Genomic DNA, 13,162 nt, shown 5'->3' with positions numbered 1-13,162 from the left:
TTAATACACTGTGTGCAGAATTATTAGGCAAACATGTTTTTTGACCATATTGTCCATTTTATGCGTATTTTCTGCCACCAACCTTTATGAACATGAAAACCTATTGGATTTAAGCATTCCAGATCATGCATATGTGTATAATAAGATGGGGGTGTGATCAAAGGAGCCCAACACCCAATATCCGGTGTGCATAATTATTAGGCAACTTTGCTTTCTCCTGGGAAAATGGGCCACAAAATAGATCTAACAAACTCTGAAAAGTCTATAAACAATTTTGAAGTCTTCCAGAGGGATGTGGCTCTCTTGAAATTGGCAAGACGTTGGTAACATTAGCACAGAAGTATCAAATGCACTGTTGCAAAGTCATCAGTCTCACATGAAATGTCACTGTCAAAAATTTGAAGAATTTAAGGTGAAACTACAAGAAAATTATTACCCTGCAGTGCTATCATATTCCAGAATGCAAACTTACATCAGGTGTCCAGAAGAACAGGTTGTTGAGCACTCAGAGACATAGCAAAGGTAAGAAGGGATGACACCAGACAACCATTTAACAAGTTAATTAAGTCAAGACTGGGTCAAGAAATACCCTAGGACAGAGTTTTTAAAGGTATTATGGACTGGTGAAAGTGACTATTGACAGACAGGGTGGATGAGCCCATAGCTGGATCTGTGAGGGAAAAGTTTGCAACTTTCAAGAAGACAATGGTATTTATGCAGTATTCTGCTGCCATTTGAGTAGAACTCAGGAACTCATCTGAGTGTGCACATTACCGATCTAGCCATGGGCTCATCGATCTGGTCCATTAACAGTCACTTTCACAAGTTCATAAAACCATTGACAAAATTGTCTAAAGACCTTTCTTGACCCAGTCTTGACTGCATTTCTTGTTGAGTGGTCTTCAGGTTTCAACCTGTTTTACCTTGGTCATGTCTCTGAGTGCTGAATACAATGTTCTTGTGGACACACGATGTAGGCTTCAGTTCTGGGATATAACAGCACTGCAGGGTAATCATTTTGTGATAGTTTGACCTTCAATTCCTCTCAATCTGGCAGTTACTTTGTGAGCACAATGCATGTGACACTGATGACTTCGTAACGGTGCATTAGACGGATATGACCAATATCTGGGCAATTTCAAGACAGCCACATCCCTCTGGAAGACTTCAAAATTGTTTATAGACTTTTCAGAGTTTGTTAGATCTCCTTTGTGGCCTATTTTCCCAGAGGAAAACAAAGTTGCCTAATAATTATGCACACTAATTTTGCCCTGATATAGGGTATTGGGCCCCTCCGATCACACTGTCTCTTATTATACCAATATGCATGACCTGGAATGCTTAAATCCAATAGGTGTTCATGTCCATAGAGGTTGGTGGCGGACAATATGCATATAATGGACAATATGGTCAAAAAACATGTTTGCCTAATAATTCTGCACACAGTGTATTGTAAAAACATCCATAAGGTCGTTATATTGGCTTTCTATCAGCACAATATCCCTACTGTATCTATTGGCAGAAGACCATTTCTATTATCCAGCAGGTTTACCCCTTGCTCAGCATTACCCCATACAGGTAATGGACTAAAGCTGCTTTCTGGAAATCGTCATGGAGAGGAGAACCAGTGGAAACTTGACTAGGTGTGGAGAGGACATTCAGGAGGAGTCCCTTGAGAGACATGCTCAGCCTGTGCTGAACCCCAGTGTGGTGTAGCAGCAGCAGCAGCACAGCTCTCTTCACTTCCCTCATATCTGCATATGGACGTTTGATCAAAGGTGTATAAAGTAGAAGTACTCTTACAGATGTAGTTACAACATTAGTAGCACAAAGTTGAACCCATGTAATATCATAGCACCAGTGTTGTAATTACACCTGTAAGAGTACTTCTACTCTATACAAGTCTGCTTTTGATTGTTGTTGTGTTTTGTTGTTTATTTATTGTGTTTATGATGTAGCCTACTAAACTTGTCCAATACCGCTCTGGGACAACAGGCTCCAATATCAATATCCAATATCAAGCACAGGCCCCAGACATTCCTCCTCCAATCCACCTTAATACCCTGTCCATGTCAACGTTTGTCTGCTAGTTTGGTAAGTCTGCCCATAGCCATTCTAAATGATTTGCCACCAGCAACTGCTACCAAAACATTAATGGTGCCGCTCTTGTAACTGTGATTATAAGCTGGATATAATCATACCTTTTGTATAGGATTGTATGTATTGAATAGTCTGTAGTTATATTGATCTTTGTAGAGTTATATTTATCTTTTTACAGTTCACCTGAAACCTCTGCCATGGATACAAGTAGAACCTGCCTACCTTCCTCCTGCCTCTCTAATATGTCACATGGCCTATACTACTGATACTACCCATTAGATAGGGTCAATAGATACCCAATAGTAACCAGGGACCAAACTGAATGTATTTTCCTGTAGTACTGTACGTGTTTATGTATTTGCAACAATCAGAGGAGATTAAGTTATGTATTCATTTTCACAAATAAACAACGCATTTCTTGTCTCAAAGTTTTTGTTTTCTTTTATTATTTCATGGCTGGATTACGTTTCGACTTCAACAGTCTTCATCAGATTCTATGGAAAGATTGACCGCTGTTTCGGAGTGAGAGGTCTTCTCTCCTACAGGGAATTCCATGGAATCTGATGAAGACTGGAAGTCGAAATGTAATCCAGCCATGAAATAATAAAAGAAAACAAAAAGGATTTTCAGTGGACATGCTCACAACTACGCCTTCCAATACAAATACCGGAATAGCAAGGACTTTGAGAGAAGAAATGCACTGTTTATTGGAATCTGATGAAGACTGGAGGTTAAAACGTAATCTAGCCATGAAATAATAAAAGAAATAATAAAAGAAAACCAAAAGGATTTTACTCCGAAACTGCGGTAAGCCTTTGGCCTTTTCCTGGGATGTGCACAATCTTCACCTTCAACTGTAGTTGTGAGCATGGGCACACTCTGCCTCATCCTAGAGATGGGCATTTGACCCTATATATCACAGAGCACATATCAATATCTTTCTTTCAGTTACTTCCTCTAGCCTTGTGCTGCAAGGCTTAACATGTTTTAGAGTGAGTCTGCTCACTTGAAATCCTTTTTTGTCTGTGTTATTCCATGGCAGAACTACAAACCCCAACTCCGGTGAAGTTGGGACGTTTGGTAAACAGTGAATAAAATCAAAATGCTATCATTTTCAAAACATTCAATCTATTCATTAGATGGAGAATAGTGAAAAGACAACATATTAAGTGTTAAAACCGAGAAAAAATATTGTTTTGGGGGACATATGTACTCTTTTCTAATTTGATAAATGCAACACGTCTCAAATAAGTTGGGACGAGGATCAGTGGAATTTAGTAAACATCCAAATAAGAAGAACATTTCAGAAGAACATTTCAAAATGAATTGTACTGACGGACAATATAGGTGTCCAGGTATAAGATCATCACAGAGAGGCTGAGTCACTCAGAATTAAAGATGCAAAGGGAGTAATTACCATAGTTATTACATACATTTTTGAATTCCCTTTGATTTACCACGATTGAGTGTATATAAGACATATTTTTGTTATTAAAATCATTGTATAGGTTCATGACATCATGAAATATATATTGGCTGTAGTCTCCCTCTAGCACTCCAGGAATTAGAGCTATTGAAAATTGACCATATTAAGAATGCTTAATGCGTGCAAATGATACAGGGGTGTAACATTCTCCTAAGCACTTGAGCTCACTTGAAATAGACCCAGAAGACATGGGAAACTGTCCTTTGCTTACAGAAGTCAGCAGAAGTTGTAGAAGTCCATTCTTTTTGACAATAATAGAGCATTGCACATCCTGTGCTACAGTGAAAATGGACCATCCAACTTGTGTTAGTGCTAACTTCAAAAGTCAGCCTCCATGATGGCATGCGGGTGCAGTAGTGCATTGGTTAAGATGTTCTCACTCATCTGTAGAGTTAAATACAGTGCTGAATGGTATAAATGGGTTTTAAACAGCATGAAAAACCACTCATGCATTATACTTTGAAGGGAGATCTTTGATTACTGCCACATAGTAAGGTCAAATTGCATTCTCTACTATGTTTTAACAGTTTGGCTCCATCATAAGGACCAGCAGGTGATAAAACCTTTTGGTCAAGACCCGTCACACTGTAAGCACTACAGAAAGGAAAACATTGCAAAACATGACAAGGAATACACCCACCATTTAAGCTGGTGAAATCATGTCCAAGGTAGGAATTAACACTGTTTTTTATATAAAATCATCTCCTCGGTTAATGTATTTAACTGTTAAGTGTTGTCTTTTGTTTTGTTTTTAGTGTTCCTCGACATTTGCTGCCATTTATTGTCCCTGTCCCAACTCTTTTGAGACGTGTTGAATTTATGAAATTAGAAATGAGTACATATGAAGAGTTCAGATGCAAAACCCCCTAACTCCATTTCTGAAGACCTGCACTTCTATATTTTTAGAGAACCCTGTTGTTGGTTTGGTTTACATTTATGTACTTGATAATACATATAAATAGTTATATTACATAAATGAAATAGAAAAATATGCAATTTTGATGGCTGTGTATTAAATAAAAATGAATTAAGATTGTTTTCTGAAAAGGCACTTAGGGGGTTTTGCATCTGAACTCTTCATATGTCCTCCAAAACAATATTTTTTCTCGGTTTTAACACTCAATATGTTGTCTTTTCACTATTCTCCATCTAATGAATAGATTGAATGTTTTGAAAATGATAGCATTTTGATTTTATTCACTGTTTACCAAACGTCCCAACTTCACCGGAGTTGGGGTTTGTACGTTTCGATCATTGAAGTCTTCTTCAGACTGACTCTGCCTGTTTGTGTCTGTCCAAATGATCTCAATGGTCAAATGCAGTTCTGTTATGGGAAAATGCACAAAAAGGATTTCAGTTGTAGAGACTCCTCATTCTCAATTTGCACTGCCATACTCAGAGAACGTAAAAGTACAGGAGAACGGTACAACTCAAACATTTAATTATGAAATAATCTTATTTCCAAAAATGTCCACCGTTTTGCTTTAATTCCTTCTTTGTTACCTACAGGGGAGGGAGGAGGGGCGACACAGGGGCACGAGGCCGGAGGACGTAGGAAGCGACTGGAGGAACGATATTGACTTGAACTCACATTGAGTGGGTAAATGCAAGATCACAGAGAATTGTGTGCAGCTAGAAGGCTATATAGTCATGAGAATGCAGACATATCACCACATAATTGTTCTTACAAATAATCTTTTTTTTATTCTGTTATTTACAATGTCTTGAACAAACAGTACCACACCATGAATGGCTACGATTTTTCAGCGTTAGTTGTTTTAATGAAATTAAATGGCTTCATTATCAGAAATAGTCCATGTTCTTATGATAATAGCTCATCAGACAATTTGGGGGGGGACGTCTGCACACTGATCATTTCGCTGTTTTCTTTCGTACACAACGTTTCTGTCCTAGGCCTTCATCAGGTACATTTACCCGATGGATGAAGGTCTAGGACTGAAATGCAAATAGCGAAATGATCTGTGTTCAAATTTTCTGATGAGTGACCTATGGGCCATCTCCTGTGCACCTACCAGCAGAGGTGTGCTGAAAAAAACCCACATGTTAAACTTATGACAAAAGCTAAAATTATCATCAATGGTGCATATAGTTACAATAATATTGAAATCACTGAACAATGTTAGTTTTCCTTTTGACAATATGAGCTTTGAAATAAGATAGATGGTATGGACGTAAAACTTTCCACGAAGTTTAATAATCATCCTTATGACCAAACATTTACAAAGACATTCATAAAGGCTCATAATAATTAATGAATCATTAAGTAACTATTTATACACATAAATCCAATTCAAGTGACAGGCATGCTAATATAGTGCACAATTATGAGTGCAGTCATGAGCATGCATAAACAGTTATTAACGTTTGTTTCAACCACTATTATTAAGCTCATAAGCCTTTATGAATGTGTTTAGTCTTAATTCATACAAACTTCATAGAAAATGTTACCAAGTCATGACCTAGCATGACACCACACAGATATCTCTGCAGTCACAAATGGACTATGCTCAGGGCCAATCGCACATGTATTGGGCTGAATCAGACATGTTAACCCATTCCTTACATAAGACACTATGTAGGGATCAAAACGTAGGGAGCAGTCAACAAGTGGATATTTAGGATACAACCATGCACTACCCTCAGTGCCAATCACACATGATGCAACACCGAGAGCCCAAAGCGCAATGGCGACTGACTCAGTGCATTCTGTTCTAGCAGCACAGACGTCCATTGAGGAGCTAGTTCCAGTGCTCCGGTGTTCCAAACTGTAAAAAAAAGTAAAAATTCCACAAAGAGCCTTCAGTAGCACTGTGGGGGAACCGCTAACTTTCTGGGAAGAACCGCAAGGTGGAAGAATAGAAGATCCTTCAAAGGGCAATTAAGGTTCCTTGGTTCTCTGAGGAAGCTTCAAGAAAACCTTCAAAGAACCAATTTATCATCTATGGGTTCTTCTGTGAACTTTTAGGTTGCTCGGAAAAGGTTTTTTTGTGTGTGGGTTTCCCCCACAGTGGCCAACAGAGGGCTCTTCAGGGAACTTTTCATTTTTTACAGTGCCTCACAGTAGCCAGCAGCAGAGCAGGAGGGAGAGGGCCCCCATGAGGAGCACAGGTGCACTCCGGGCCCCCAGGGCGGCACTGTTGCACAGGTTGCTACTGCAGCAGCGGTAGTTGAAGCCGTCTACTGAGGGGAACATCTGAGTCAGACGCAGGTTGTCACAGTCTGTGTAGCGGATGCAGCGGCGGATGGTCTTGCCACCTGAAACGCAAGACAGGACACAGTACAGTACAGCACAGATGAGAGAGTGAAGGTGTGTGAAGTGAAAGTGAAAGCTCAACTGGGAAACTACAGAGAGCAGAGAGAGAGAGAGTACTGTGTGTGTGTGTGTGTGTGTGTGTGTGTGTGTGTGTGTGTGTGTGTGTGTGTGTGTGTGTGTGTGTGTGTGTGTGTGCAGGGAAGCTGACAGGGGAGGACAAGGGGGTCAGTTGTCCCAGGCAGAGAAGGGGCCCAGAAATGGGTTCTCATAACATGGTGTGCATTTAGAGCGGGGCCTCATCAGATGATTTTGTCCCGTGCCCAGTCAAAGCTGTCAGTGGCCCTGTGTGTGTGTGCGTGCGTGCGTGCGTGCGTTAGTAGTAGTACCGTTCTTGTTCAGGGACAGACAGGAGTATGAGAGTGTGTGTGTGTGGTAGTAGTAGTAGTGTCAGTGCATGCATGAGTAGTAGTAGGCTACCTTTCTCGCTCAGGGACAGACTGGAGTATGAGAGAGAGAGACTGTGTGTGTGTGTGTGTGTGTGGTAGTAGTTGTAGTGCAGTAGTATAGTACCTTTCTCACTCAGGGACAGACAGGAGTATGAGAGAGACTGTGTGTGTGTGTGGTAGTAGTGCAGTAGTAGGCCTATAGTACCTTTCTCGCTCAGGGACAGACAGGAGTATGAGAGAGAGACTGTGTGTGCGTGCGTGTGTACCTTTCTCGCTCAGGGACAGACAGGAGTATGAGAGAGAGACTGTGTGTGCGTGCGTGTGTACCTTTCTCGCTCAGGGACAGACAGGAGTATGAGAGAGAGACTGTGTGTGTGTGCTTGCGTGCGTGTGTGTGCGTGCGTGTGTACCTTTCTCGCTCAGGGACAGACAGGAGTCTTCGTAGCTGCACTCCTGCTCATTCTGACAGTTGACTGTGCTGTAGCCATGACAGCGGTAGCAGCGCAACGCGTGGCCTAGCACAAGAACACCAACGCACACACAATTAGCAGTTTACAACAGTGTTAATCAAACGTTTTCAGACCAAGGACTACTGAATTGACACGCTGAAGTTTTAGATACGGCAGATCAAATTTGGATGCAGATCACTCGTTGTTATGTATATATAAATTATGTTTTATTGTTGTAATTTAGGGCAAGAGCAAGTTTAGATACGTTTATCCTTCTAAAAATGGCCGAAACCTTGACAAACAATGCATTTCACAAACTATGCCGTCGCTTAATTACCTTGGAAACTGTGACTATCTTTGCAGAAATCCCCTCACAGACCACTTTAAGTCTATTGAGGGCCACACTTTGTACAAAGTAATGTTTTACAATAAGACACTTGCTATTACACAATGATTAGGCCTAATTCATTAAATGAATCACGTGTATGATTACAAGTCATGCCACCACACCCATTGCAACATAATGAACACATTCAGACAGCACCGTCTTTTGTTCTCCCTCTTTCACACACACACACACACACACACACACACACACACACACACACACACACACAAACGCACACACAGACAGACACACACACACACACACACACACACACACACACACATACACACATACACACACACATACACACATACAGAGAGAGAGAGAGACAAAAGCATGTGCATGCGCAGCATGGCGCACACCCAGCAGCATTCACTTGCAGTAGAAATTGCTGTACACCATAATACATGCAATCATTAGAAACAATACTACCTGTATCTCTTCCCTCTCTTTCATTCTTGCTCTCTGTCTCATTCACACACACACACACACACACACACACACACACACACACACACACACACACACACACACACACACACACACACACACACACACACACACACACACACACACACCGCAATCCTCACTGGCACATTTTCAAATGAGTGTATTTCGTCTGGCTGGTCTATATGTGTACATGCAAACGTGTTGGATACTAAGCCGCCAGGAAATCTTTGGTAATGCCAATGCACTTAATGCACTTAATGCACTTCCTAGAAGCCAATTACAGGGCACAGGGAGCAGGGGACAGGAGGACAACAGCAAAGTGGAAGTGAATGAGAGAGAGAGAGAGAGACGTTTGTGTGTGAGAGAGGAACGCAGTGTTTATAGGGTAAGAGAGGTCTGTGTGTGTGGTGTGTGATGTCTGTCTGAGAGGCACGCAATGTTTACGGAGTAAGTGGTGTGTGTGCCTGTGTGTGTGTGTGCGCGTGCGTGCGTCTGTGGCGTGTGATGTGATGACACATGTGTGATGTGATTTGTGTGTGTGAGTGGGGAAGTAGGGAGAGGTGTGTGTGTGTGTGTATGATGAATTGTGTGTGTGAGAGAGAGCAGTGTGTTAGAGTGGAATAAGTGATGTGCATGCGGGAGTGTGAGATGTGTGACGCATTACATATGTGTGTGTAGAGGAGAAGTGTGCATGTGTGTGTGTGAGGAATAGAATGGATGTTTATTGCCAAGTGAAAGTTTGTGAGGAAATGAAAGTGTGTGTGTGAGGTGTTTTCTGTGCGTGTGCATGTGTGTGTGTTCAGAAAACTCACCAACTGAGAGGCTGGTAGCGAGTAGCACGAGACACCACACAGCAGACGACGAGCTCATCTTTACACAAACACACCTCCTCAGCACATCCGACTCCAACCCAAGTCCAATTAGATCAGAACTCCAAATAGTCCGATTCCAAGTCTTGATTCCGATTCTGATTCCGATTATTCCAATGGAGATAGAGTTGGCTCACTTATCCTGCCCAGAAATTATAATCTGAGATTGATGATCATAATAATCTCCTTCTTGCTGCACAGGGTGGCACGGGCGCGGGCAGCTTCACGGGTGAACTCAATCCAGTATGCCACACTAAGGCTCTGAGACAGAGAGAGAGAGAGAGAGAAGGAGAGAGAGGATGAGAGAGTGAGAGGATGAGAGAGAGAGAGTGGGAGAGAGACAGAGAGAGAGAGAGGGTGAGAGAGACAGAGATAGAGGGAGAGTGAGACAGAGAGAGAGGGAGAGGGAGAGAGAGAGGGGGCAGAGGGAGGGGGGGGGGCAGAGGGAGGGAGGTACTGAAAGAGCCCATTAAAGCAGCCAAGCCCAGCCACAAAGGCTCTGTGTGAGGACCCAACCCCTCCCCTCTCCCCTCTCCTTCGTCCACCCTCCATCCTTGCCCTCCCCACCAGTAACCTGCCGCCTGACTTGGAGCCTGCCAGTTTCCCACACACATCAGGGCTTGATTTTCATTTTTTTGCTTGCCGGCCACTGTGGCTAGTGTTTTTCCAGAGTCACTAGCCATTCTGCCTTTCTGCTAGCCATAGTATTGCTGTCATTTTGCTGTCATATTCTTGCATTTTACAAACAATTGATGCAACTAACATGACTTGTCACACCAAAGAATAAGTTACCTGCCAAAGTGGCTGGTGAGACTGAAATTGTTACTAGCCACAGCCCAGATTTACCAGCATTTGGCTGGTTGACAGGTGCCAGTATAAAGTCCTGACACACATATACACATAAATACATACTCGTGCAGCAAACCGAGTGCAACTAACACATATAGCCTACATATGCAACAAGTCAAACTCTGGGTAACCCAACCACACCACATACAGTACAAATACACATAGGCTACACATACACATACACATACACATACACATACACATACACATACACATACACATACACATACACATACACATACACATGCAGCAAACCGAGTGCAACTAACACATATAGCCTACATATGCAATATGTGTACACTACACATACACATAAACATACACATACTACACATACACATACACATACACATACACATACACATACACATACACATACACATACACATACACATACACATACACATACACATACACATACTACACATAAACATACACATACACATACTACATACTACACATACTACACATACACATAAACATACACATACACATACACATACACATACTACACATACACATACTGCACATACACATACACATACTACACATACACACACACATACACAGATGCATGCGCATGTGCATACTCATACACGCAGAGACCCAACTGCAAAACATAAAAATGCACAACCAAACCAAACAAGGTACATTTACACATTTATGTGTACATACATATTTACTGCAAACCAGATACTTGATGCACAGATGCACTACTACGTGTGCATTGAACATACACAGCATGCTGCATCCCTTATTCCAAACATACCCACCACACACATGAAAAGCCACATACTGCACACCAGAACCAAATCTGCAAATATACAGAGTGATGGGGAGTTGATGGTTGGCTGTTGGAGGGATGGTGATCGGTGGATGGGAAGTGTGTGTGTGTGTGTGTGTGTGTGTGTGTGTGTGTGTGTGTGTGTGTGTGTGTGTGTGTGTGTGTGTGTGTGTGTGTGTGTGCGTGTGTGTGCGTGTGTGTGCGTGTGTGTGCGTGTGTGTGCGTGTGTGTGCGTGTGTGTGTGTGTGTGTGTGTGTGTGTGTGTGTGTGTGTGTGTTGGCATGTATTTGTGCCTGTCTGCATGTGATGTGCATGTGTGAGGGTGTGTGTTGGTTTGCTCTGTGGCCTCGAATGTGACCCTTAACCCAATATAGGCGTCCGCTTTTACAGTGGAGATGCTCACAGTGTGTGTGTGTGTGTGAATGTGTGTGTGTGTGTGTGTGTGCATGTGTGTGTGTGAGAGAGAGAGAGAGTGAGAGAGAGAGAGAGAGAGAGAGAATGAGCGAGAGAGAGAGAGAAAGAGCGAGAGAGAGAGAGAGACAGAGAGAGAGACAGAGAGAGAGAGAGAGAGAGAGGCTTGACATAAAGGGCCACCAGTTCCACCAGTTCGCCTCTTCCCTCCACAGCTGTGGGCCACAATACCAACTCTGTATGAGCTGTCATCACAGACACAGAGGCTCACAGCGCAGCCCACCAATCACACTTTCCTTTTCGTGCGTAGCACATGCACATGCACATGCACATGCGCACGCACACACGCACACACACTGCTCTCTGACTACTATACTGTCCTAGGCGAAATATAAACATGGGCCCCTCAAAAGTCCTTCTTTAAACACGTCACCAATTGGCATGGAAGGAGCGAGGGTGTTATTTTAGTGTTTTGTCTCATATATCTTCGATTACTTTACATAAGTGACAAATTAACATTAGGCCCACTTTTTGTGTGTTTATCGTGACTGGTGTGACAGTTGGGGGACCCTATGGAGGGCAGATTTGGTCAGGGCCCTAGGCAATTGCTTAATGTTAAGCCCGCCTCTGCTCTCAGTCACTCACACAAATCGCTCTATAGCCACAATAAAGCCTGAAAGGATAATAACGGTGCCTTTAGTGTGTGTGTGTGTGTGTGTGTGTGTGTGTGTGTGTGTGTGTGTGTGTGTGTGTGTGTGTGTGTGTGTGTGTGTGTGTGTGTGTGTGTGTGTGTGTGTGTGTGTGTGTGCGTTCGCATTACTTTAGTTTAGTTTCGTTTTGTTTATTTCTCGGGGACAGATACAAAGCATGTAGGTTGAATAGCAGCCAAACAGCAAGCATCGAATCATTTATAGCAAAAAGCTAGTTTCAAATGCTCCAATGCTTTGTGGGTGTATTGTTGAAAATGTGGAATGTGTGTGTTGGTGAGTTGATATGGTGTTGTTTGGCCAGAATGTAGGCTTGTATTGATAACTGCCAAGAAGCACTGAGACCACAACAATACCCATCAGACACACACACACACACACACACACACACACACACACACACACACACACACACACACACACACACACACACACACACACACACACACACACACACACACACACACACACACTGCATAATACTCCACTCAGACTGGCCCCACATTGACATAGAGAGAGGGAAAAAACAATGCCCCAAAGAGATAATTTAGCCCCAAAAGTTCAATAAGGAGCCTGAATTCTGAGTCTGAGTTAAACCAGGAGACAGACCAGACCCGCCTTACGCCTACAGGTCTGGAAACAGAGTAAAGGGCCAGGCAACAAAACTGTTGGAGTCAAACCTTTACATCCAAAGCCAGGAATCAGAAATGACCTGCAAGAGTCAAAGACCTGTAGGAATAAAGTCTCTGTGTAACAAAAAACTTAAGGTATCATAAAATCACATTTTCACTTTCAATTTATTCTAGATATGGCACAAACAACATTATTAAATACTGAACCTTAAAACTAAGCTTATTAGTCACAATGGTTCCATACATTGTGTCCACGAATTAGGCCTCCATCTAAAGACTAAAGTATTTTTCCTCCAAACATTAGTATGTCACTTATT

General features: G+C 42.3%; 1 protein-coding gene across 1 annotated transcript; it reads right to left on the bottom strand.

Moving 5' to 3' along the window:
• Positions 1-4,804: 4,804 nt before the first annotated feature.
• LOC134446630 (CD59 molecule (CD59 blood group)) lies at positions 4,805-9,751 on the bottom strand. The gene is made up of 3 exons (XM_063195936.1): positions 9,406-9,751; positions 7,717-7,821; positions 4,805-6,862 (listed from the first exon to the last, which is right to left on the bottom strand). The coding sequence occupies exons 1-3, from the start codon at positions 9,461-9,463 to the stop codon at positions 6,663-6,665; spliced, it is 363 nt and encodes a 120-aa protein (XP_063052006.1). The 5' UTR covers positions 9,464-9,751; the 3' UTR covers positions 4,805-6,662.
• Between the last annotated feature and the right edge of the window lie 3,411 nt (positions 9,752-13,162).

The sequence above is a fragment of the Engraulis encrasicolus genome, chromosome 4 (genome assembly GCF_034702125.1).
Source record: "Engraulis encrasicolus isolate BLACKSEA-1 chromosome 4, IST_EnEncr_1.0, whole genome shotgun sequence".
Taxonomy (NCBI): domain Eukaryota; kingdom Metazoa; phylum Chordata; class Actinopteri; order Clupeiformes; family Engraulidae; genus Engraulis; species Engraulis encrasicolus.
Note: the sequence above shows the minus strand (reverse complement) of the source record. Positions and strands in the feature narration are given on the sequence as shown.

Bases quoted from the DNA above. Each gene is read 5' to 3' on its own strand.
- LOC134446630 (XM_063195936.1), bottom strand. From the start codon at position 9,463: ATGAGCTCGTCGTCTGCTGTGTGGTGTCTCGTGCTACTCGCTACCAGC. The intron at 7,822-9,405 runs GTGAGTTTTCTG...TTCTTGTGCTAG, and splicing joins CGCTACCAGCCTCTCAGTTG to GCCACGCGTTGCGCTGCTAC. The intron at 6,863-7,716 runs GTACACACGCAC...CTTGCGTTTCAG, and splicing joins TCTGTCCCTGAGCGAGAAAG to GTGGCAAGACCATCCGCCGC.